The sequence below is a fragment of the Amblyomma americanum genome, chromosome 4 (genome assembly GCF_052857255.1).
Source record: "Amblyomma americanum isolate KBUSLIRL-KWMA chromosome 4, ASM5285725v1, whole genome shotgun sequence".
Classification (NCBI taxonomy): domain Eukaryota; kingdom Metazoa; phylum Arthropoda; class Arachnida; order Ixodida; family Ixodidae; genus Amblyomma; species Amblyomma americanum.
The window spans coordinates 73,744,578-73,768,900 of NC_135500.1; the positions used below are offsets into that span (position 1 = coordinate 73,744,578).

General features: G+C 44.9%; 1 protein-coding gene across 2 annotated transcripts; it reads right to left on the reverse strand.

Annotated features, from left to right (window-relative positions):
- Window positions 1-9,689: 9,689 nt before the first annotated feature.
- LOC144128033 (BEN domain-containing protein 5-like) lies at window positions 9,690-12,303 on the reverse strand. 2 transcript variants are annotated; one of them, XR_013313666.1, is made up of 4 exons: window positions 10,599-12,303; window positions 10,377-10,498; window positions 10,127-10,266; window positions 9,690-9,868 (listed from the first exon to the last, which is right to left on the reverse strand). XR_013313666.1 is itself a non-coding variant. In XM_077661082.1 (3 exons), the coding sequence occupies exons 1-3, from the start codon at window positions 10,789-10,791 to the stop codon at window positions 10,207-10,209; spliced, it is 375 nt and encodes a 124-aa protein (XP_077517208.1). In that variant the 5' UTR covers window positions 10,792-12,303; the 3' UTR covers window positions 9,690-10,206. The 2 variants fall into 2 exon arrangements, 1 of the variants encoding a protein (XP_077517208.1); XM_077661082.1 differs by having other exon boundaries at window positions 9,690-10,266.
- Window positions 12,304-24,323: the final 12,020 nt, after the last annotated feature.

A 24,323-nucleotide genomic window follows, 5' to 3' on the forward strand; every position in this document is an offset into this window, starting at 1 on the left:
TGTTGTTAATGAGTTTCAGCCAAAGCTTCGGCACCAGCATCCTGTATTAGGTGGACTCTGGTTTGGCCATGCGCACCCCAATATAACAGTCTTCATGGACAAGTTTATTGAGGAACTGAATGCAGTTGGAACAGTTGTCTGGAAGTTTTGCTCTGAGACTGTCAAATCCAATGTTCATGCTATATGTTGTACAGTAGATGCTCCAGCTCGGGCTGCCGTGGGAAACCACACCCAGTTCGATGGAAAGTTTGGCTGCCCGTGGTGCCTTACATCAGGAACACAAGTCGCAGGTATGATTTTTTTTCATTTAATTCTGCAAGTGATTCTGCTTGCATATGTGCAGCCAAACTAGGCCAAGCCCGCCAGAAAATGCTTCTACAGTATAAACTCAAATTGTCGATCCACATGATGTGTTGTTAGGCAGGTTGGTTCATATGGAATAAAGCAGTATGGGTTTCGTTTAAGGGACATTCACAAGAGACCTGAGGCGATGAGCACTGTGCAACCCATTGAAAAGGTCGAGTTTTGAGACATGCCACCAAGCGGCTTCGTGGCAGGCACTCCTCCGAGTTCCTATTACTAAATGTAATGCATGAAACATAGCTGTCAATTAAAAGTGATGCTGAGAATGCAAGAAGCAAAGCTGTGTTCAGAAAAAGGAAAGCAAAGGTTGTATTTTTGCCCTGTGCTTGAAATGTATTTGATGTCTAGTACTGTTCTTAACAAGTTTCGTCAGCTTCATTGTAGCATTTTGAGGTAACTCAATTAACCATTCAAAATGAGCACGAGGAATTTCCCGCACTCAACTGGTTTTTCACCTTGTATTTAAACCTTGTAGTAAGTGTGTGATACCTTGCATCTAAGAATTAATGATTGCAGGTGCTCGCCGCTATCTTGAGTCAACAGGAGTTGCAAGAACATCGGCGGGCATGCTTAAAGATATGGACCGTGCCCTCGACTGGAATGTGACCGTGAATGGCCTCAAGGGTCCATCTCCTTTAGTGAACCTGAAGCACTTTGACCTGGTGTGTAGCCAAGCAGTGGAATATATGCATTGCGTCCTGCTTGGAGTTGCAAGGCAGCTCACGGAGTTCTGGTCGGACTCGTCAAACTCGCACGAGCCCTTCTATATTGGTATGTGTCAATTTCTGCTTCACAGAAATAAAGTTTGAAAGAAAATGCAAGATTAACTCTGATTGGGAAATCATTTTCGTGAGTGGAATGCTAAGATAAGTGAGGGTAAAACAACTTATGAAAAAAAAATGTTATTGACAAATGGACAGACTGATAAGGACATGAGACAGTGACAGCACAAAGTGCGTGTGCTAACTTTCAACTTAATTTTCTTTGCAGCACGGCTGCATATATAGCACTATATAGCTAGGCATATATACCATATATAGCAGGACTACTAAAGAAAAAGAAGAAACAGTGCTTCTGCATCCTATTGTGATGAAGGGACATTATTTCTTTGGTCAAAAGATTAACTGATTGTGCACTGATGCACCCCACTCGTTCTTCGTGCATCAGATGTGCCTCTATAATCTTGCAGACCTCATGATCCCTGCTTCTGGCTTCATCCATGCATTCTCAGAATAGCAGTTTTTACGATTTGCTGGGACAGTCATGCCAGTGCACACGCAAAAAAGACTATTTCAGTGTTGTGCCTCGTTACTTTTGCATTCACAAAGCCTTCATCTGTGCATTTTCTGGTGTGACAAATGTATACCTTTCCACATGTCAGTGCAATATGGTACACCACCCTTTTTATGCACTGAACAAACTGTCTCTGATGCTTTTGCACTCCTGCAAGTGGTTGGAGAATGGTTGGTATGTGTAGGGTGGTATTATTCTTTTGTATCATTCAAGTCTATTGTAGGCTTTTGCATGTCTATGAGCGGCAAAACAGGAAATGTATTCTGAATTTTTGATACATTACAGTTCACTGAAACTGCTATGCAGATTGCCTTCTAGTTAAGTACTCGACAATCGACCACATTCACAGTATCAATCAAATGATAGAGAAATGTGCACAATATTACGAACCCCAACATATTGCCTTGATTGACTTTGAGAAAGCATTTGACTCGGTGGAAACCTCAGCAGTCATGCAAGCATTGCGGAATCAGGGTGTAGAAGAGTCTTATGTCAAAATACTGGAAGTTATCTATAACAACTGCACAGGTACCATAGCCCTCCATAAAGTCAATAAAGATTCCAATAAAAAAGGGTGTCAGGCAGGGAGACGTGAACAGGTCGTGAGCCTGTTTACAGCTGGTATTCTGAGGCCTCGATTGGGAACAGTTTGTCCTGCAATCCGGCGAACTTTTTGATCTCCATCAATGTGGTTTTAGAAAGGAATGCTCCACAACAGATCACCTAGTCCGTCTTGAAAATACTGTCAGAGAAGCTTTTATCCACAAACAACACTGTCTAGCCGTATTTTTCGATTTAGAAAAAGCATTCGATACAACCTGGAGGTTCGGTATCCTTTAGGACTAAGCCGAGCTCGGCATCTGTGGCAGAATGCTTAACTCCCTTAAAGACTTTTTATCTAACCGTTCATTTAATATCCGGTAGGCTCAGCCCTTTTGAGGAACTTTATTCAAGAAAATGGAGTACTTCAAGGGCGTATTTTAAGCACTACCCTCTTCGTTGTAAAATCGAACTCTTTTAGTAAAATAATCCCAAGGTCCTTTGTGCACTCAGCCTGTGTAGACGGCCTTCAAATAGCTTGTACACCCTCCAATGTATCCACATGTGAAAGACAAATACAATTGACAATAAACTGGCAGCATGGGCGGATAAAATGGTTTCCAGTTTTCTCCACAGAAGTCAGGGGCAATTCTGCTCTCATAACAACGAGGCATACATACAGATCCCACCCTTCACCTTAACGAAATAGAGTTACCGGTAAAGAATGAACATAAATTTTTATGTATAACATTTGGTAGAAAGCTTACTTTCCTGCCTCACATTAATGCGTTAAAAAAGAAAGCCTCTCAATCCCTGTGCATACTCAAAGTACTTTCCCGAAAACACTGTGGTTCCGATAGGACATGCCTTCTACAAATTTATCGCTCTGTAATACGCTCTACCTTAGATTATGGATGTATGGTTTATGGCTCAGCGAGACGATCGTATCTTAAACGGCTGGATCCGATGCTTAAATAAGGCTTGCGTCTTTCCACTGGTGCATACAGGACGTCGCCCCTAAGCAGTCTGTATGTAGAAACGAACGAACCATCGCTTACAGACAGAAGAACGATGCTCATGTGTTTGTACATGCTTAAATTCCGTTCACTACCAAAACAAATCTGTCACCAAATAGTCTCTAAGTTCCCATCCAGAATGTTGTTTAACAACAGGCCGCAAAGTACCAGGCCACTGCTCTTGCGTTTTGAAGATATGCGCTAAAATCTCGGTGTACTAGACACATTGCCTGGCATTGCTGGAAGACGAGATCCACTGCCACCATGGTACAAATTCCCGGAAATCCGTGATCTCACTCTTACATATTTCAGCAAAAAACAAACTCCAAAACAGCATATATTTCAAGAATTTTTTGCACTCAAAGAAAAATACAGTACTTGCACAACTTTTTATACAGATAGCTCAAAAACAGATGTTTACGTCGAATGTGCAGGGGTACAAGGGAACTGCAGTGAAATAGTAAGGCTTCCACAGTGGGCATCAATCTTCACTGTAGAATTTTACGCCTTCTATGTAGCCATTGAACAAATAGTAAAGGAGAACTTCAAAAACAGTATCATTTACACCGATTCGCTTAGTCTACTTACAGCTCCACTCCAGAAATGCAGTCACTCCTATACTTGGTGATATCATACACAACATAGTAATAGCCACAGCTAAAGGACAAAACCTGAAACTCGGCTGGGTCCAAGTCATATCGGGTATAAAGGCAATGAAAGAGCAGACTTATGCGCTGCTCAAGCACGTGACAAGCAAATAAAGACAGTAAATATTCCGTTAAAAGATTGAATTAACTTAAAAAATCGTAACATAGGACAGAAATGGCAGTCCACGGTGAACAACGAAGTAAAAAACAAACTACACATTGTGAAACAAGTTATAAGTGAATGGAAGTCCTGCACCCATCAGGAACGTTTTAAGGAAGTGATTATCTGCCGTCTTCGTATTGCACACGCGCACCTCACGCACAATTTCCTACTCACAAAACAAGATCAACCTGTTTGCGAAGAATGCGGAGACAAAGTTACGATTAACCATATTGTATTGTCTTGTGCGAAAGTATAAAAACAAAGGAAAAATTACTTGACTAAATTTTATACCGAATGTATTCCTTTTTGTCCTGCACTGCTTTTAGGAGATCATGCAATTATTGATATATCATTTGTTTTTAGCTTTCTCAAAGAAACTGGATTTCTCAACAGACTAAAATATTTTACCTACTAGTCTGTATTTTAGTACACCTCAACCACTTTCTAATTCCGGGGGAAAGGGCTGAGGTTGTTTTATTTGGTTGGTTAGGGGCCTCCAGTCTTGCCCAGCCAAAGACGGGTGATGAGGTTGCCTGACCTCCTTTACAACTTTTAAGGTTAGCCATTTATAAACCTTGTTTTTTCCCTGAATACTGGATAGAAGGAAATACCTTTTCAAGCTATCTACGTAGTCATAAGATTTCAGCTGTAAAATTCTGCATAAACCAATTCCTGATACCTTGAGCTTGGCGCATGATAGACTTGGTAGCTTATGCGCCATTAAATCCAACACAACACAACACAAAATATGCGTTGTGTCACTGTAATTCCTCATAAGTACTCTATAATTCCACTGAATTAAAAAAATGCCATGTTTATTTTTGGGGTGAGAACGCTTAGGCGTTTGTTTATGCTCTGGGTCCACTATGTGGGGTCTGTCTTTTTTTCCGTTCAAGAGAACTGTTCCTCCGCTGTAAAGCGGGCGGACTGGGTGTTATAAATCCATCACCTCACAAGAGCTGCTGCAGGATCGCGCAGCCGCGGTTGTGTTAACTTCAGGCCTACCCTGACGAGGGGAAGTCCTGCGGGATGCCGACCTATGGACCGGCTCTTTCTTCATTGGCAGTGGCAGGGCAGCTTTCCCTAACCCTGCCTTGGGCGTGGATGGCCCTGCCAAAGGCTCGGAGGAAGTGGCCTCGGCAGGTGCCGGAGTGCTGTGTGGTGCTACGCCCCTGCGCACCACATCAGCGAAGTTTGGTTTTGCTGTCAAGGAGAATGTGTTGGTAAGCGCAAAACGCCTCCTCGCTTCTTTAAATGAAATGTTTTCTTTGGTCTTTCTGGTGATGATTTTCTCGTTTTTCCAGGACGGACACGCCCTGGAGTACGCTGTGTGGTCTCCTTTGCATTTTGCGCAGCGCAGTGCTGCGTCACAATCCCCTGAATGGTGGTCCTTGGAGGCGCATTTCGCACAGGTTTTGGGGCCGCGGAAACTCAGTGAGCCATCCCCGAGTCTCTGACAAGTGAACCATCTGCGTGGGTTTAGAATGTAGCGCCGGACGTTTAAGGTATCCGACTTCGACGGTTTCGGGTAATGTGCTTGTGCTGAATGTGAGAATCAGGGGTTAGTATCTATTTCTTTGTTGTCCTTGCGGATTTTAATTCGATACACATCTGTGACATTTTGGTCGTCAAGACCTTCTAGCATTTCTTTTTCGGTACGGTGAATGAAATCGTTCTCTGAGATGACACCATGGACGGTGTTGGGGGGATCTGTGTGCAGTTATGGAGACTGGGATGTCTCCAATAGACAGAATGTCGGAGATTTTGGAGCTCTGGATATGGTCACAGGTTTTTATTAATACGTCACCACTGGCCATTTTCGATAGCTTATATCCGGGGCCCAAGGCATCAGTTAGGCACTTTGATACCAGGAAGAGGGATATAATTCTTGCCTGCTTTCCTTCTACTTAACTATGTATCACATAAAACTTTGGGAAGTTGTTTTCTTTTTAGCGAAAAAGTCTGTTGCTTCGTTCCGCCATCTTTTAAGAGAACGATCTGGTTTTGAAGGGGGGGAGCCATAAAAAAAATTAGTTTTTCGGTCATGGTGCCAGGCACCCACCACGGAGTCCAGAAAGGGGACGCGACAGGAACTTGAAAGCAAGTCCTGCCCACGCCAGCTGTACACCTCAACTACAACCAAATATGACGCCACTCAGGGTAGTTGGTCACACAAGGTTAACCCTCGCCGCCAGGAAAAAAGGAAAAGCCAAGAAGTGAGTAGGCGATAGGAGAGCTGTGAGAAAGAGGTAGGAAAGTGAAAGAGGGAGGGGAGGATAGGAAAACGCGACTGCGGATTTCCCTCTAGCGGGTCAGGCCGGAGGTGCCGTCTACAGGAAGCTGGGGCCAAAGTTGTGTGTTGATTCCGCCGAGGAGCCTTAAAGGTCCAAACGCTCAGCATCCTCTCAACCTCCAGGATCCCTTTTTCACCGGACACGGCGATGCCATGCATGGCGAAGCGCCGGTGCTCAGGTCCATCGTGACGCAATGTTCACCGTCATCTTCCTGCGGGATGTGCCTGCGGATGCTCGGGAACCCGTGGTGTCGCCACTAACCAACGCCTGCAAGGTGCAGACGCCCCCCTGCCGGAAATGCAGGACATCTTTGGTTACAGGCGCGAAAACAGACACAAGGCAGGAAGACGGGACGGAGTGCCCTTTTATCTTTCCTTTTATCTTGCTTGGGCTGCCTTTCTGCATTGTGTTGTGTCTGTTTTCGCGCCTGTAACCAAAGATGTATAGTTACAACTTGCCCATCAAGACATTTTTTTAAGGCACATGCAGGGCTATCAGCCATACTGGTTAAGAAAGAGTAATGGTTCGTGAAGGCTACACCAAGCCACAGCCGACACGGAAAAGTTGCTTCACGTCTTGATAGGCAAGATGGAAGCTAGAGCTTCATATCTAAATCAAAGGTTTTTAAACGCGAATTCGAAAATTGGCTTGATGTCCCGGCCAGCGTGATGTCCCGCGCCAGTGGTCGCAGCCTACCCGCTGCGTCGGCTCTCGAGATGGGAATGCACACAAAATCGCCCTCGTGGTAAGCAGTTCGCGCAGCCTCGTTTGCGCGGTGGTTGCCTGCGATGCTGCTGTCTCCTGGCAGCTGGTAAACAATATCATGCCCTTTATTGATGGTGTTGTGGTGGAGCTCTCAAAGTTCCGTGACCAGTTCTTCATGGAACTCATGACGAAGAGCAGATTGTAATTCTTGGAGGGCTGCCTTTTATCTTTCCTTTTATCTTGCTTGTGCTGTATTTCTAAAGGTCTTCTGCTTTTTTTTGCTGGAGCATTTGGTGTGAAAAGGAAGTGGGATGGAAGGCGACATCCAAAAGCTCCCCATCTTTGGTCGTCACGCACAATAAGACATTGTTGGCACCAAAACACAAGTTACTCACAGGAAGAAGCCTCCGCATTCAGGACGATGTGGGAGAATAGCATTGTTCCTTCCCCAGCGCAGGGGTGCAGGTGGCAACGCAAGCCAAGAATACAGGTGCACATACACATCAGAGGAGGCCCTACAGCCAATAGCGGCGTTTACATGAACCCGACAGGGCCGAGTTGAGCGAGTTGTCTGGTCTGAAACCGGTTACTGGGTTCATGTAAACACGCGCCGAGCTCATGTAAACGCTAAAATCGAGTTCATGCATATACGCACTGATCGAGTTGGGTTGACCTTGCTCAGCCCGAACAACGATTCGACCCGACGCTATCCGGTTCATGTAAACCTGTTGTCATGGCGTAGTGGTTAACCCACTGTCACGTAGGCACTTGCCAATAACCTGCGATTTCACGCTATACTCGCAAAATTCTATTTACTGCAGTGTCACAGCCCATATCAAGGGGCGAATGATCCGTCTCCTTCCTTTACCTGCTTGGCCTCTGCTGAACTGCAACTGCGACGTCATGAAAACCGGTCGAAGCAAATTCTGGCGTTCGCCTCCGGCTACTAAGGAGTGAAAACAGTAGATGTCGGATTGACATAGAAACGTCGGTTCTAATGAAGTTTTGGTCGAGTGTCACTCTTTTTTGTTTCATTCTTCTCCCGACCAGGCAGATCTCTGCCAAAATGTTCACGTTATGAGTGCAGGTGCTGTCGACTGTACGCGGGTAAGCGTGAGTGGACCCTCTCTGCAGAAAGGAACTCGCGGGCTTCCGAGCCGCCTACTCCGGAATAGACATCTCCGTGGTGTAAACAGCGTGACGTCAAATGGGGTATAGCCTAGCTGGCAAAATTATCTAGATTTGTTTCTGAACCAGTTTCGCATGTGTCAAGCGTTCTTCGTCTGTTTTAGAGCCGCCTCGGTATGTGCCACATCTAGTCGCGGTTCCTGCACCACGCTGCCAAAAGTCGCATATTTCAATGAGAAACACTCTCTGAAGGGGCGATATATAAATAGAGAGAGATGCAAAAAATATTATAGCGAAGCAGTGTGCATAATGAGATTTTCATGGAAATCAGATAGGAAATTTTGGCTTGCAAACCCGTAAAGTCATGACAATTGGTCGAAGACAGTGGTTGGGTGGTGTTCGTAGAGCTGTGCTACCGTTTTTATATACAGAAAGAGCAGAAGCGGGTGGCGCGGTCCCCGCCCATCTTTCCTTAAAGGGGATATTCACCTACGTCAACAAACTGACGCATGCTGCGTTTAGCGGCCATTTTGCGGTGCAGCTCGCGTACGCCCGTACTACCCGTACCGCAGTGTTAGTGACGCAGTGCTAACACCTGTAACCGCGGTTACATGGGGTGTTGCGCAATCATTGGGTGCAGTAGTCGTATTCAAACGAAGAAACAGAATATTGAGAACCAACAAGCGGACCTTATGCTCTTCAAAGTGCCGAAAGTGCGCGTGAACAAATGTGAGAATGCGCAGCTGTATTCGGAAAGACTCCAGCGCGAATGGCTGATGTGAATCAAGAGGAAGGATTTCGATTCGGACGTCAAGTACCAAGTTTGTTCTAGGCAGTTCATTTCAGGTAATCATGTAACTTATTTCAAAGCTCATCGTTGAACAGTTGCGCCTTGGCCTCTTTTTAGCATGGTCTTCCGTGACAGTCTGAATAGTGGTGGAGCGGTGCGTTGCAGAAGAAAATATTAGCGCATCTACACTGGTGTACGGCTGCGCTAGAGCACCAGCATAGCCGGCGAAGCAGTGTACCTGCTTTAAACATTTGCGGTTTTCGTTCCGCATCCCAGGTGAAAATTTCCTGCTGGGAATCTGCTGGTCCCAACACTGCTGGGATTTTGGCAGATTCCCAGCAGCTGCTGGGACCAGCAGGCGTTGCTGGGACCAGCAGGCGTTGCTGGGACCAGCAGGCGTTGCTGGGACCAGCAGGCGTTGCTGGGACCAGCAGGCGCTGCTGGGACCAGCAGGTGTTAGTGGGGCCAGCAGGCATTGAAATGAGCTTTGACCTCTCAAAATGTGTGAAAGAATAAGATCAGTAGAAACGAGGCAAATACCACCAACACAGAGCTGTATGGTATTGGTGTCACTTCTATTGTTCTAGTTCCTTCACGCAGAATTCGATGAACCCAAGCTAAACCAACGTGCCAGTTCTGCTCATCCGAGACTGCCGAGCAAACACAGCTCATTGGACACAGAATCCCACTTGCTGCTTTGGCGCATACTAATGCATTACATGCTCTCAACAGCAAGACAGGGCAAGAAGATCTACTTGTCTTGTGCAGTTTAGCATGTTTATTCTCATGTGAATGGACAGTTCACTGCATATATCCTTCCTCTTGGATTTTACGACATCTTGAATCTTCTCGCTGAGGATCCTGTTGATGTTTTTTTACGACGGGGTCCACGTCCACGCCCTTTTGTAGACCCCAGTGCTTGACCGTGGCTGCAAAAAAGTATTTACAACAGTTAATAAGGTGCTGCAGAGATAGCTGCCATATGAAAGGAAGGAGGGGTGTGACAGTAGGATCCAGCAGGTGATTGCAGGGGCATAGTGCACATAACTCCCAACTTGCTATAATAACTAAAGAACTTTAGCCAACTCGCTTCTAGAATTATCATTCACGGTTTCAGATTTAATCTGACGTTTAAAGGTGTCTGATAATTATAAGGCAGCTTATAGCTAAGCAGGCGTACTACTTACCACTTGGCGGCTGTCGCGGCTTTGAGCTGCCAGTGTTTTGCTTCTGGCATCGTCCATATTTTTTTTTTAGCATGGTCTCATCATACTCTGCGTTTTTGGATGCCAGCAGAGTTCGCTTTTGCTTCTAAAGAATGAAAAAACTAAAAACACAGGATGTGCTGCAACAAGCATACACTACAACACATCGCAGGTTAAATTTCACGAGATTGCACAATCAGACAAGATATAACACTGCACAATGCAAGCACACCTTCTTCTTTTGGGCTGCTGTTTCCTCTTCACATGTCTCACTTGAAGAATCATGCGAATCTAGAATTTTTGGCATTGCAAGTCTTTTTTTTTTCATCCTTTCCTGGATTTCTTTCTCCGACTCTGCAGTGAGAAATTCAGACATACACACACATATATTATAGTAACCCAGTTCGCGTGGCAAAATCTCATGCAATTAAGGTGCACAAAACTGAGCCATTACCTCCTAGCATCAGGACTTGGGTGCTGTAGTGACTGCTGTCCTTTCCGTCCAGCGGATCTCTCCAGAACGCGGTATACACAGACCGCGTATTGAAGTCTGTGTTGTCTTTCGGGTTGAAATTCGTAATATCCTTTGCAGGAATCACGTACAACTTCTTATCTATATCGTGCGCGAACCTGACAACGGCAAACATCGCACGTGTCTGTGGAGCGTGATGCACACCAAGGATCACTAATAACTCTGCAAGCGCAGATCAGCCGCAGATTAATTAACTGAATAAGTTCGGATTAGCGAAGTAATTTAAAAAGCTAAAAGCCGCCACAGTATGATAGAACCGAGAGACGGGGATCGATACTCGTCCGTGCACTCCGAGAAGACAGGGAAAAGGGGGAAAAGAAAGGTAAACAGGTACCCAATGTTGCTATCTCCAAAAATCGACGCGACAAACTTCGGACAAGAAAAAAGGTAGTAAGTAAGCAAGTTTTTCAAAACTGGTTTAAAACAAAACAATTGATACACAGTTACTTATTAAGTTTTAGTGGCATGTTCATGTAATTAAATTTGCTAATTTACTCGTAAATCAGTTCAATGAGCTCTTGAAGGATAGCCACATCGGCATTTTCACCAGTCCAGGTTGTCTAAATCCAATCCAAATCCAACTAGACGCTTCGTTCAACTCGACGACTGTAGTGCAGTGAACTAGTATATTTTCTGTAACTGTAGGGCCTCCTGCAAAATAGGCTAGGACACGAGTTTTTTTTTTTTTTTTGTAAGGGCCGCCCGATACAAAGAGAAAGCCCCATATCCAAATCCTGCAGCAGCAACAGCAATCCCCGCCTAGTGCTTCTCTTCGGTCGACGTTCAAGTGCTATTCGGATGGTGGCCGTGGTATTATTGTCACAGTGAGCTGAAAGAATGGGCCGCAGGAATAAGCGGTGCCGGCGTTGTCTTGACCCAGGCAGCGATGCTGGTCTTCCGACTTCCACCAGAAGTTATCTTCGGATGTCTGCGCACCCACCGTCTCCAGCTGAAGGGCCTACGCGGTAATCGTCGCCAGTGCAAGGGGATACGCACCCGACGTCAACAGCGCAAGGATCTCCGCGGCTGCTACCATCGCCAGCGCAAGGATCTACACGCTAAGCTTCGCCAGAGCAAGGACCTACGCGGTCATCTTCACCAGCGCAGACATCACCACAGGCCACGCATCATGATGGGGATGATTATGGCAGCAGCTATAATTGGTCAGGTCCTACGGAAACTCCTACATCGTCGAGCAATCACACGCAACTGCCTGACTTTTCCGAGCACCCTGAGACGTCAGATCAGACGCAATGCAGTAATTTAACTGTTGAGGACTTCCTTGCACTGACTGTGAATTTTGCCATTGAGTGTGGATTGTCTTGGAAGGCAATCAAAGCGCTTCAAAGACTGATATTATATATTCTTGATAGGCATGATCTTCCATTGACGAAGTATCGTTTTAAGAAAAGCGTTGGAGTTGGAATTCACAAGGCGAAGTTCCACTTTTACTGCTAGCCGTGCATGAAGCTTGTCGCAGAAGCTTGTCACTGTGTTTCTTTATTTAGTTACACCTGTCTCCCAATAAATACTCAAGTTTCAAGCGCTGAAGCAGTTGCCAAATGGCTGTTAATACACACCTTCTGAATGAAACTAGTCATGTCTAGTTGGTTTCCAACTAGCTAGGTCATCTAATCCAATACACGCCAGGTTGAATTCCCAGCTGATCAGTTTTTCTCCAGGCAAGTAAATAATAATCTCAATATAAAGCCGGTTTCTTCTCTACTGAGACCAGTAGAACCCTTCTGACGACCGGCTACTTGATTTTAAAAGCAACAATATGTTTCAGTTGACCGAGTACAAAACCAGCAGGTTTACTGCTGGGACCAGTTGATCGAGTACAAAACCAGCAAGGTTGCTGCTGGGACCAATCCGCCAACACAAAACCAGCAAGTGGTGCTGCTGGGACCAGCAGACTCAGACATCAAAACCAGCAAGGTTGCTGCTGGGACCAGTTCCCAACACAAAACCAGCAAGTAGTGCTGCTGGGACCAGCAGGTTCAGACCAAAACCAGCAAGTGGGCTGCTGGGACCAGCAGGCCCAGACCGAAACCAGCAAAGTTGCTGCTGGGACCAGTACAAACCAGCAGATTCCCAGCAGGAAATTTTCACCTGGGATTGCACCGCTCGGACAAGTGCTCCCACGTTTACATTGCCCAACTGAAGTATAGTGGTTATTTCTGGCTTTATATAGTTGACATCGCTCGTCGCCTAAGTGATTGCCTCATATGCAATTTTCCTGCATGCTGAAATGTGCGACCGAACTAAGTTTAGCTGCAAATGTAGCGTCGCTTGTTTTGACCACATCCAGATCATGAACTCGCACTTTACTGGCCGAGTTGATTGCGCATCGTCGTAGTTCTTTCAGCGCAATAATCCTCTTCCCTGTCTGCATGACCGAGTGCTGTGCGCTGAGAAAACCATTAAGAAATGATTTCTCCGTTTTGTCCGGGTGCAGCGGCTCAACATTTTGACGATTTCAATCCAGATTGGACGCCTAATTTTCGTCTTGGTTACTTTGACGCCGGTGGCACGACCGATGCGAGCCGCTATGATCGGCAGAAGCGCCGGCGATTGCTGGCAAGCACACCGGTGACGCAGCAGTCACCACCTTCAGCACAGAATCTTCCTCATCAGGTGCAATAAGATTGTTTTCGAGCCACTGGTAGTTTAGAACAGCGTAATATGACACCTGACCCATGACATAAAATTGTTCGTTGCAGCTCATGAAAACAACACTGAACTTACATCCGAGGAAGCTGTTGCTGCTGGTTCGCAAAGCGAAGAGGCAAATGCTGACGCAGGTAAGTGACTTGGCCCTTCTGTTGGCATAGATTTGTCAATTGCTAGCACGCGAGTTTGCGTTGCAGTTATGTTGAAAAATCAGCTGTTAGCACTTCCATTTACTTCTGCTTCGTTTTATATTCTTCACTTGTGTTGTCCGGTAGCACGATTGTTCTGGTAGGGAAGCATGCTGGCAGTGTATAATCAAGCAAGTTCGTGTGGCTTTTACCCATGCAATGGAGTATTTTGGCCTCCCTCAAGCACTAAATACTTCTATAGTGAGGAGAACTCTTGTTGCTTGCTTCGGTACGCTTCATGCCTCTGCAAGTGGGTAGGAGATAGGATGCTAAAGGCAACATAAAACCTGCCCATTCGTAGGGCAGCCTAACAAACATTTTTCAATAGAAAATAACGGTTTCGTGGTGCTTAAGCTTGAGGAAATAGCAAACAAGAGGTCAGAAAGCGTAGAGCCAGTTGGTCACTGTTTTATCTGTCTTATTGTCATTTACCGAATTCAGGTTCGCTGCCGTCAACTTGCCTCCGAGGCGCTGCCACAGGTACAAAGCATCAACAGGAACGATGAAGGTCAACATTCCACCTGTTCTTGACGTAGCTGCCACTGCTCAGATGTTTGCAGCATTGCTGGTAGTGCAGTGGAAATGCACAACCCATGTGACATCAGCTCGTAGCCATGATGAAACATCCTTTAGTGCAAGAGATGGAGTGACTTCCTCCTCATTCAATGCTTGTCTGTTCGGTTTTCTTGAGCCATGACTGTGCATTTTTTTCATAACCCTAGCTGTACTTTTGTGGTGTTCTCTGACATAACTCACTCCATCTTTCTCTTCTTGTCACGCTCTGTATGTACCTTCCTTGTCTTGTTCTCTGTACCTTGCTGTGTTCATTCTCATCTTAGATTTTTCTTCCTCGTCCTTAATTATGACAAATTGAAAGCAGCATTTTTCTTAGTTTTTTAATTGTTCTACATTCACGTTTCTACACATAGGTAACAGAGCCCGTTCTTGTGCATGCGGAACCAGGTAATTATGCAAGCGCCTGCACTTTTCTAGCTTAGCGTACAGATGTCTTTTGAATGAACTAGCTGCATAAGCAAAACACATTTGAGAACTAAGCATGCAAAAGCTCTGTAGGCTACTAATGACTAGTATTGTCTTAAACTTACTTCTTTATGCTTGGAGTGCATACATTATTCACCCTTATTCAAAGTGTATCTGCATTGCCACAGGTATGCTTTGACCAGAGCCCAAGAAAGACGGTTCTAGAAGAGGGCTGACGCCGGCTGGTTGGTACGTATCGACTGAGAGGATGTAACAGAGCTTAAGACGGGACAAAGAGAATGAGACATGTTTTTCCTGTCTAAAGCGCTGTTATATCTTATCCGTCAGAGAGACTACGTGATCGGTGTAAGGACAAAGAAAATGATCTCAGAGTGCAGGCAGTGTTGCTTTATGGAGACACAGGACTAACAAGCACATGTGATGATGATGATGATGATGACTGCACTTCTTTTGGGTTCTCCTTCTTATCCAATAGGCTCTTGATAATCGTCGGTGGCACAGCTGCGTTGCATGGTGCTTTCGCTAAGCTTAAAAAGGATAGACAATTCGCTGAAAGTAGAAATTGTGTTGTAGTCAGATGGTCGTTGCTTCGGGACATTTGTCTCAGGACTCCAAAAATATTTTCTAGTGGGTCCTGACTCGTGTGTGAAGTCAGCAAATACTTATAGCCCAACTTTCCTGTGATGTAGCCAAGAATGGATATTGTGCTTGTTAATGAGGCACGCATCCCCTCCGCAGTTGCTTTACTGATAAAGCCCAGCTTTACTTCGGCTTCCCAAGCATTTAAGTAGGAGAGAAAATTTTCTACTTCACTGAGAGCTTGTGATTTTGGACGCATAGCATCACTGCTGAAAATTGACGTCATGGCAGAAATGAGCATTGACATGCTCCGTATAAAGGAGACTGTCGCTTCAGTGCAGCCGGTGCCACAGATATTCTCAACATCATCTTTGTATGCAGACAGCCCTCTGAGAACCTCATCACTAAAAAAAGTGAAGGCATAGTTCACCTTCATTTTGTCGAAGCCATTGGGTTCTATGACAGCCTTTGTTACATGCGGCTTTGCTTGCAATGGGACAACATTACTATTATCACATTTCCAAGCTTCTTTTATCACATTTGCAAGCTTCCTTTTATTTACCTACTTAATGTCTTGGTAATTTCAATGCGTTTACTGTGTTTATTTGTGCTTACCATTTATATTTCTGTTTTATCATTGTGACCCATTATTACCATTTGTTCCCTCTCCCCTTATGTAATGCGCCATTGGGGCTTTTAAGGGAAAATAAATGATGATGTTGATGATGATGAATATCACTGTGGTAGGGTTGAAGGGCGATGCTTTCTATCCTGAGCAGTTATAAAGCCCTTGCAAAGAGCGTGAGGCTCAAGCAGAAGCGAAGTGCAGAATCTCTGGCAGATTTTTTCTCTCCCTAAGTGTCAACATTTCCTCTTATGCAATAAGTGGCTCAGTGCCCCTATACTAAAGAAAGGCGAACGTCAATGTCCGAACTAGATTTCGGTTCTTCTTTCATCTTAATGTCATGAGCACGGCATCTTAAATATTTTCCGCACTTTCGTTTTGACCTTATGCCATCCACACAAGTTATCTCACATTTTGTGCCGATATAATTGAAATGCAATTATTGCCATTTAGATATTTTTACATACCATTCAAGATGCTATGTTCTCTTATAGTGTCAGAGTATGACGTTTTAGTTAGTTAGTTATATTGATTTTAATGGCGCAAAAGCAACTTAGGCTATGATGCGCCAAACCACGGTTAGAGCTTTTGTTAAAGGTTACGCTTTTTATATCTAAAGTTTGTATAAAACATTGGCTTCTCTGAGAAATTTAAAAATGCTAGAAAAATCAACCAGTGCTTGATCTCCTAAAAGTAACATGGGGTGTAGTGGGATGTATTCATTGTACAATGTTGTGAAATATTTTTTCCTCAGATGTTCCAGTTTTTTGCATACAATTAAAATGTGGTTTACCGTGAGTTCATCGCCACACATTTCGCAGAGAGGTTTGCCTTTTTTTGTCAGTAAGAAGTTGTGAGTAAGGTGTGTGTGTCCAATGCGTAGTCGACACAAAATAACTTCTATGAAACGCTCCTGATGTGTACATGATCTCCATTCTCCCAAAACAGGTTTTATAGAATGTAGTTTGTTGTTTGTTTGTTCGTCCCATGCAATCTGCCACTTATTCTTGAGTTTACTGTGCAGTAATTTAGAAAAATCCCTCTGTGGTATGTTAACTTGTTTTATATGGCCAATTCTAGCTTGTGCTGCGCAAGCATCTGCTCTCTCATTACCTAAAATTCCAACATGGCTAGGGACCCAGCAGAATATAATGTTATGTTTTTGCTTTGTAATTTTACCTATGTTATGTATGATTTTTCCTATTATGGGTTCAGCAGCGTTTGTAGAATGCAGCGCTTTTAGCATACTGAATGAATCGGTGTAAATGATGCTATTTTTTATGTTTTGTTTTACTATTTGTTCTACAGCTACAAAGATGGCATAACTCTCCGCAGTAAATACCGATGCATACTGTGGCAATCGTATCATTTTTTCATTTGTTCCTTGAATTACTGCACTTCCGACATGACTTTCTGTTTTTGAGCCATCAGTGCAAAATTCGGTGTAAGTGTCATATTTTTCTTGTAGTGCAAAGAACTCTTGTAGTATGTGCTCGTGTGGTATTTTCTCTTTGTTTAAGTGTGTCAATGTGAAGTCACACACTGAAGGAAGGCTGTACCATGGTGGTAGATATTCATGTCTTTGTGCAATATTAGGTAGGGCGTCCAGCACTGCTAAGTCTTCACATTTATCTTCAAAGCGCATTATTAGTGGCCTGATAAAATGTGGTTTATTATTGAATAATCTCCTAGATGGGCACTTGGTAACAATGGGATAGCAGAGATGTTTAGGGAGAGAACGGGTTTTTAGGATGTACGTGCATGTTAGTGTGACTCTTCTATCCTCTAGTGTGGGCTCATTAGCTTCAACGTAAAGACTCTTTACCGGGGATGTTCTATAAGCTCCAGTTGATAGGCGCAAACCAAGATTATGAACAGGGTCCAGTCGTTTCAAGTAGGATGTTCTTGCCGAACCATATACCACACACCCGTAGTCCAGCTTGGAGCGCACCAAAGAGCGATATATTTGCAATAGGCATGCTCTATCGGACCCCCACCGTTTTCGCGAGAGTACCTTTAATACATTGAGGGCTTGGGATGCTTTCTTTTTCAGGTTGTTAATGTGTGACAGAAAAGTAAGTTTCTTGTCAAAAGTGACGCCTAAAAATTTATGTTCCTGTTTGACTGGCAGTGTGGTTTAATTCAAGCACAGATTGGGATCGACCTGTAGGCCTCGTCGTAATGAGAATAAAACAGCTACTGTTTTTTGAGGGGAGAACTTGAATCCATTTTTCTCTGCCCAAGCAGCCAGTTTATTTAGTGTGATTTGTATTTGTCTCTCGCAGGACAGTATGTTGGAAGAAGTGTATGCTATCTGTATGTCATCTACATAAACTGAATACATTACGGACTTAGGTATTACTTTGGCCAAGGAATTCATTTTTACTATAAAGAGTGTCGTAGTTAAAATGCATCCCTGGGGTACGCCATTCTCTTGGGCGAATGTCGTTGATAGAGTTGCTCCCAGACGGACTCTGAATGTGCGGTTAGTCAGGAAGTCGTTCAAGCAGTTCAGCATCCTGCCGCGGATCCCTAGATCTGCTAGGTCATGGAGGATGCCGAACTTCCACGCGGTATCATATGCCTTCTCCAAATCGAAGAAGACACCGATACAGTGCTGTTTGTGGATGAACGCCTCTCGGATGGTGTTTTCTAGGCGGACAAGGTGATCAGTGGTCGAGCATGCTTTCTTAAATCCACATTGATGTAAATCTAAGAGTCGACGAGATTCAAGTGTGAAGGTCAGTCTAGTGTTTATTATGCTTTCGAAAGATTTAGCGATGCAGCTGGTGAGGGCTATCGGTCTGTAATTGTTAGGACTTGTTGGTTGTTTTCCGGGTTTCAGAAAAGGTACTATTATTGCTTTCTTCCACTCCTCAGGTATATTTCCAGTTGTCCATATTTTGTTAAAGAATTTCAACAATGCCTGCACGGCAGCCTCAGAGAGATGGGCGAGCATAGCGTAATGCACATTATCTGGGCCTGTTGCTGTCTTTTTACCACAAGATAATGCCCTGATCAATTCCTGGAGTGTGATGGGTTGATTGTAGTCCTCGTGCATACCTGCTGCAAATGGAAGTTTTTGTTTTTCTGCTATTGCTTTGTACTTCTGGAACGTGTTTGTGTAATTGGACGAACTGGAAACTTCAGCAAAATGCTCACCTAGTATGTTGGCCTGTTCTTCTAATGATGTTTGTGTCCCGGGTGTAGTCAACAGAGGAAGTGTGAAAGGGGTATGGTCACTACTGAATCTTCGAACTTTTTCCCACATTTTTTTTGAGGTTATTGAGCTGTTTATAGAGAAGACATATTTCTGCCACGAGGATTTCTCGGCATTTCTCCGAACGAATCGCGCTCTGGCCTTGGCCCTCTTAAAGGCAATCAAGTTCTCCGCTGTGGGATACCGACGCAGAGAGCCCCAAGCTTTATTTTGTTGTTTTTTTGCCAATGTGCATTCTTGTGTCCACCATACTTTATGTTTTTTGTGTACGAGTCCTGTTGTTTGTGGTATGGCTAGTGTAGCGGCCGATATTATGCATGTAGTAAATTTTCCATTAATTTCGTCTATGCTGAGATCTTCACAAAATTCTTTTTCTAGTGTGGCACTTGCTGTAAAAAGTGACCAGTCGGCGAGGTGAAGTTTCCAGCGCCGTGGTCTTGTGGGGATGACTGCAGTAGACGATGAGAGGCTGATGATAATAGGTAGGTGATCACTTCCCAGAGGGTCATTTAAAACATCCCATTTAAAATCTGTAAAAAGCGATGGTGATGCGAAAGCTAAATCGAGAAAGCTCATTTTTGCCGAGCTTGGGCAACAATAAGTTGCTTTTCCTGTATTTAAAAGACAGATGTTATTTGAGAGGATAAAATCTTCGATTGTTTGCCCCCTAGAGTCGCAGCGCTCGCTTCCCCAAAAAGGGGAGTGAGCGTTAAAATCCCCAACTACCAGATATGGCTCTGGAAGTTCATCTATCAATTCTTCTAGATCATGAACTGTTAATGTAAAATGTGGAGGAATGTATACGGAACAGATTGTTAGTGTTTTATAGCTGACGATGCTGACTGCAACCGCCTCTAGTTTTGTATTGAGCTTTATTTCTCGAGCAGGGACGCCGCTTTGGACGACAATTGCGACGCCTCCTGAGAGTCGATTTGCCTGCTCGCGATCGCGTCTAAAAGTTTGATAATGTTTCAGGATATGCACATGTTGTGGACCAAGATTGGTCTCCTGAAGACATAAAACTATGGGTAACATTGACCCTAAAATATGTGTTATGTCACTATAATTCCGCATAAGTCCTCTACAATTCCATTGAATTAAAAAAGCCATGCTTGTGTTTTTAAAAGAAAATGAAAGGAGATTTACTTATGAGGTGGGCCCGTTATGAGGGGCCTGTCTTTTTTTCACTCAAGAGAGCTGTTCCGCCGCTGTAATGGAGGCGGAGTGGGTGTTGTATCCATCACCTCAACAGAGGTGCTGGAGGACCGCGCAGCCGCGGTTGTTAGTTTCAGGCCTCTCCCGACGGGGGGAGGTCCTGCGGGATGCCGACCCATGGACCGGCGGTCCCTGCTTTGGCAGTGACAGGGCAGCTTTCGCTGACCCTGCCTGGGGCGTGGATGGCCCTGCCATAGGCTCGGTGGGAGCGGCCTTGGCAGGTGCCGGAGTGCTTTGCGGTGCTACGCCCCTGCGCACCACATCAGCGAAGTTTTGTTTTGCTGTGTAGGAGAATGTGTTTGTAAGCGCAAAACGCCTTCTCGCTTCTTTAAAAGAAATGTTTTCTTTGGTCTTTATGGTGATAATTTCTTTTTCTTTCTTCCAGGACGGACACGCCCTGGAGTATGCAGCATGTTCTCCTTCACAGTTTGGACAGCACAGGGCTGCGTCACATACATCAGACTGGTGATCGTTAGAGGCACATTTTGCGCAAATTTTACGACCGCGGCAGCTCTGTGAGCCGTGGCCGAACCTTTGGCAGTTGAAACACCTGCGAGGGTTTGGTATGTATGGTCGTACATTGATTTTCAAATATCCCACGTCGATTGTGTCGGGCAGGGTACTGGTGTTGAACGTCAGGATCATGTGTTTTGTGTCTATTTCCTTGTTGTCCTTCCGGATTTTGATTCGGTGGACATCTATGACGTCTTGGTCGATGAGCCCTTCGAGCATTTCTTTTTCAGTTATGTGAAGAAAATCATTTTCCGATATTACGCCTCGGACAGTGTTTAGTGAGCGATGAGGAGTCACGGAGACCGGGATTTCCCCTATGGACGTTAGGTTGGAGAGCTTAGAATGTTGGACATTGTCACACAGTTCGAGCAATAAGTCGCCGCTGGCCATTTTTGACAGCTTATAGCCAATGCCTAGGGTTTCAGTCAAGCACTTTGACACAAGGAAGGGGGATATTATTCTTGCCTGTTTATCTTGTTGTTCACTGTGGATCACATGATATTTGGGGAAAGTTACTTTTCTTTTTTGAAAGAAGTCGTCTGCCTCGTTCCGCCCTCTTTTGAGAGAGCGATCGGGTTTTGAAAGTTGGGGAGCCATAAAAAAACTTTGTTTTTCGGTCATGGTGCCAGCCACCCACCACGGAGTCCAACAAGGGGACGGGACAGGAACTTGATAGCAAGTCCTGCCCACGCCAGCTGTACACCTCAACTATAACCAAATAAGACGCAACTCAGGGTAGTTGGTCACACAAGGTTAACCCTCGCCGCCAGGAAAAAAGGAAAAACCAAGGAGTGAGTAGGATATAGGAGAGTTGTGAGACAGAGATAGGAAAGTTAAAGATGAAGAGGAGGATAGGAAAAGGCGACTGCCGATTCCCCCCGGTCGGGTCAGGCCGGAGGTGCCGTCTGCAGGAAGCTGGGGCCAAAGTGGTGTGTTGCTTCCGCCAAGGGGCCTTAAGAGTCCAAACGCTCGGCATCGGCTCAACCACCAGGATCCCCTTTTCCCCGGACACGGCGATGCCACGCACGGCGAGGCGCGGGTGCTCGGGTCCGTGGTGATGCACAGTTCACCATCATCCCTTTGCGGAGATGTCCCTGCGGATGCTCGGGAACCCGCGGTGTCGCCACTCACCGTTGCGACGCCTGCAAACTGCAGGCGCCCCCCTGCGGGGGAGTATGACGTTTTAGAGTTGTGAAGATGTTTTGTAACATTTTAATTGATGTACGCAAATGCAGAGTGCCAGACTGACCTGAATACTGCAGACATCGCTAGCTTTGAGCAAGAACTTCATGTGAGAAATGCATAGGCGTATCAACTTCGAGTTGCGTCAGACAAAATGAAGTTTACACAGGAGGCTCTGCAACACGATAACTACCGAGTGGCATTCTATAGTGGCCTTCAATCATTCGTGGCGTTGATGTCGGTATTTAAGATTGTGTAGCAACACGTGCCACACACTAGCATCAATGCTCTTACGATATTTGAGGAAATGACGGCACACCTGATGCGTCTTCGACTGGGGCTTTGCATGCAAGACATTGCATACACGTTCGGTGTATCGCAGGCAACTTTGTCTAGGGTCTGCGATAAATGGCTCGACGTATTCTTCGGCAGGCTGAAGCCACTTATCCAATGGCCTTAAAAAGAACAGACTATGAAAGCTATGTCTATGACTTTTGTCAGGAATTTAGGAAAAAAGGTGCGCCTTATCCTTGACTGTTTGGGCTTGTGAGAAACAAGTATGCAATACTGAAGGCCTGCTTTCCAGTGGAACTGTTGAGGACGTCTAAAAGCTGCGAATGCGCAAATAACAAGATTCTGTACGAACTTTTGCAACTCTGTAGTCCCTGTGGACTAGTTCACACAGAGGTCAGTGACGCTGTGGTAGGGCATGGGGTTTTAAAATCCGGAAGCTGCACTTGGTGTATGAGACTATGTAGCAGAGGACTTCAGAATAATTTCTTCCGCGCAGAATTCTTATTAGCATGCACCGAGACTGCCAGCTAGTCAATGTTTTAGTGCGAAAGCGCTACTTAACAAGTTCAAACCCAACCAAGAATCTTGAATGAAGCCTGGGAGTAACTCTGGTAAGCTGGGGACAGCTCGGTGGAGTGTTGCGCAAGCTACAGCCAATGGGAGGAGGCTTGGGTGGGTTCTGAAAGGCATCGCACTAGCTGTAGCAAATGGGTGCTTAAAGTGCGGAATTTTGTTACTAGGTCTCACTATCTATGCGCATTCATGTTTCACTGTGAGGAAGATGATTTATCTGGTAATTTTTTCCTACCAAAACAAGTGGTGTATTTTGATTATTTTCTGATATTCCCCCTTTGCATATGTGGTGTACACTGTTGTGATTAGATATGTGCGTATTAATTTGTCCCCTTTGCAACCTTGCCATGTAACGGTCTCCTGGGCCCCGTCAAGCTGCTTACTCAGCTTTTAGCCCAGGAGACCATCCATCTCTTCTGGAAAAAATAATGAAGGAATGAATGAATGAATAAATTATTTAGGACTTTCAAAAGAGTCATGTTTTCTGCGCAAATAACTGCAGGAAATATCTTAACATTTTAAATAAGTACATGCTGGTGCCTATTTATGCACAAAGGCAAGTGCCCTCGAACTTCGGCAGTGTTCATGAAGAGCTTACATGAACACGTCATGCTGACTGGGAGCACAAGTCATTTCAGCTTTTTATATGAGAAAAATAAGGTCTGGACAAAGCAGTTACTTGACTGAAGTAACATAAGTACTAGTTAACGGTTAAAAAACTTAGGGCACTCAGTGTGCACGGTTCAGGTACATTTTTTTGTCAGGTGGTTTTCGTCCTGCTTGCACTAGAATCTGACAAAACCACCGATACACACAACATGCGCCACAGTTCACACACAACACATGCTACAGCGCACACACTACACACGCCACAGTGCGCAGACTACGCACGGCACAGTGCACACGCTACATACGTCACAGTGCTCACACTACATATGCTACAGTGCGACACTACAAACGCCACAGGACACACAATGTAGCACACGCACAATACGCCACATAACACACCATTCAGCACACGCATAATGCGCCACAGTACACACACTAACTACAGCGCACAAGCAAAGTATTGCACTTTCAACTCTTTTCGCTTCTAACACCATTTGTAACTAGGGGTGCACGCCAGTGTTCTGGCCGATTCTATAGAGTCCTGTATATACTGGCACTACACTGCAGCTCTGCACGACATTTTAGCTGCAGTTACAGCATTGCCCGTTTTGTTTGTGAGGGCTCTTGCAATGCTGCTGTTTCATAAATGCTCACTAGGTTCATCCAGTCGAGTGAACCAGTGTCCCACTAGCTCCAGTAGGATTACAGCGTGAAAAAAATTCTTCAGCCTTTGCTAATGTATTTTTGATAAAGGATCATTTCGGTGAATTTTTTAAATATGTCTTTCACCCTGTTCAAATGAACAAAGTCAGCATATGTCACATTTTATGCAAACATCTGGCCTTGAACCTGGTAATAGTAATTGTCACCAAGTTTCAATACAAGCCTACCACATTGCTTTATTACGTGGCTTTTGTGCTTGAGCAACTCGTCAAGACAACGTGTGGGTCCTCGCAGAAAGCGACGGCCACATT

Excerpts from the sequence above, each read along its gene's own strand:
- LOC144128033 (XM_077661082.1), bottom strand. The coding sequence starts at position 10,791 with ATGTTTGCCGTTGTCAGGTTCGCGCACGATATAGATAAGAAGTTGTAC. Across the intron at positions 10,499-10,598 it reads CCAAGTCCTGATGCTAGGAG|AGTCGGAGAAAGAAATCCAG; the intron begins GTAATGGCTCAG and ends TTCTCACTGCAG. Across the intron at positions 10,267-10,376 it reads CAGCAGCCCAAAAGAAGAAG|TTTTTTCATTCTTTAGAAGC; the intron begins GTGTGCTTGCAT and ends CTGTGTTTTTAG.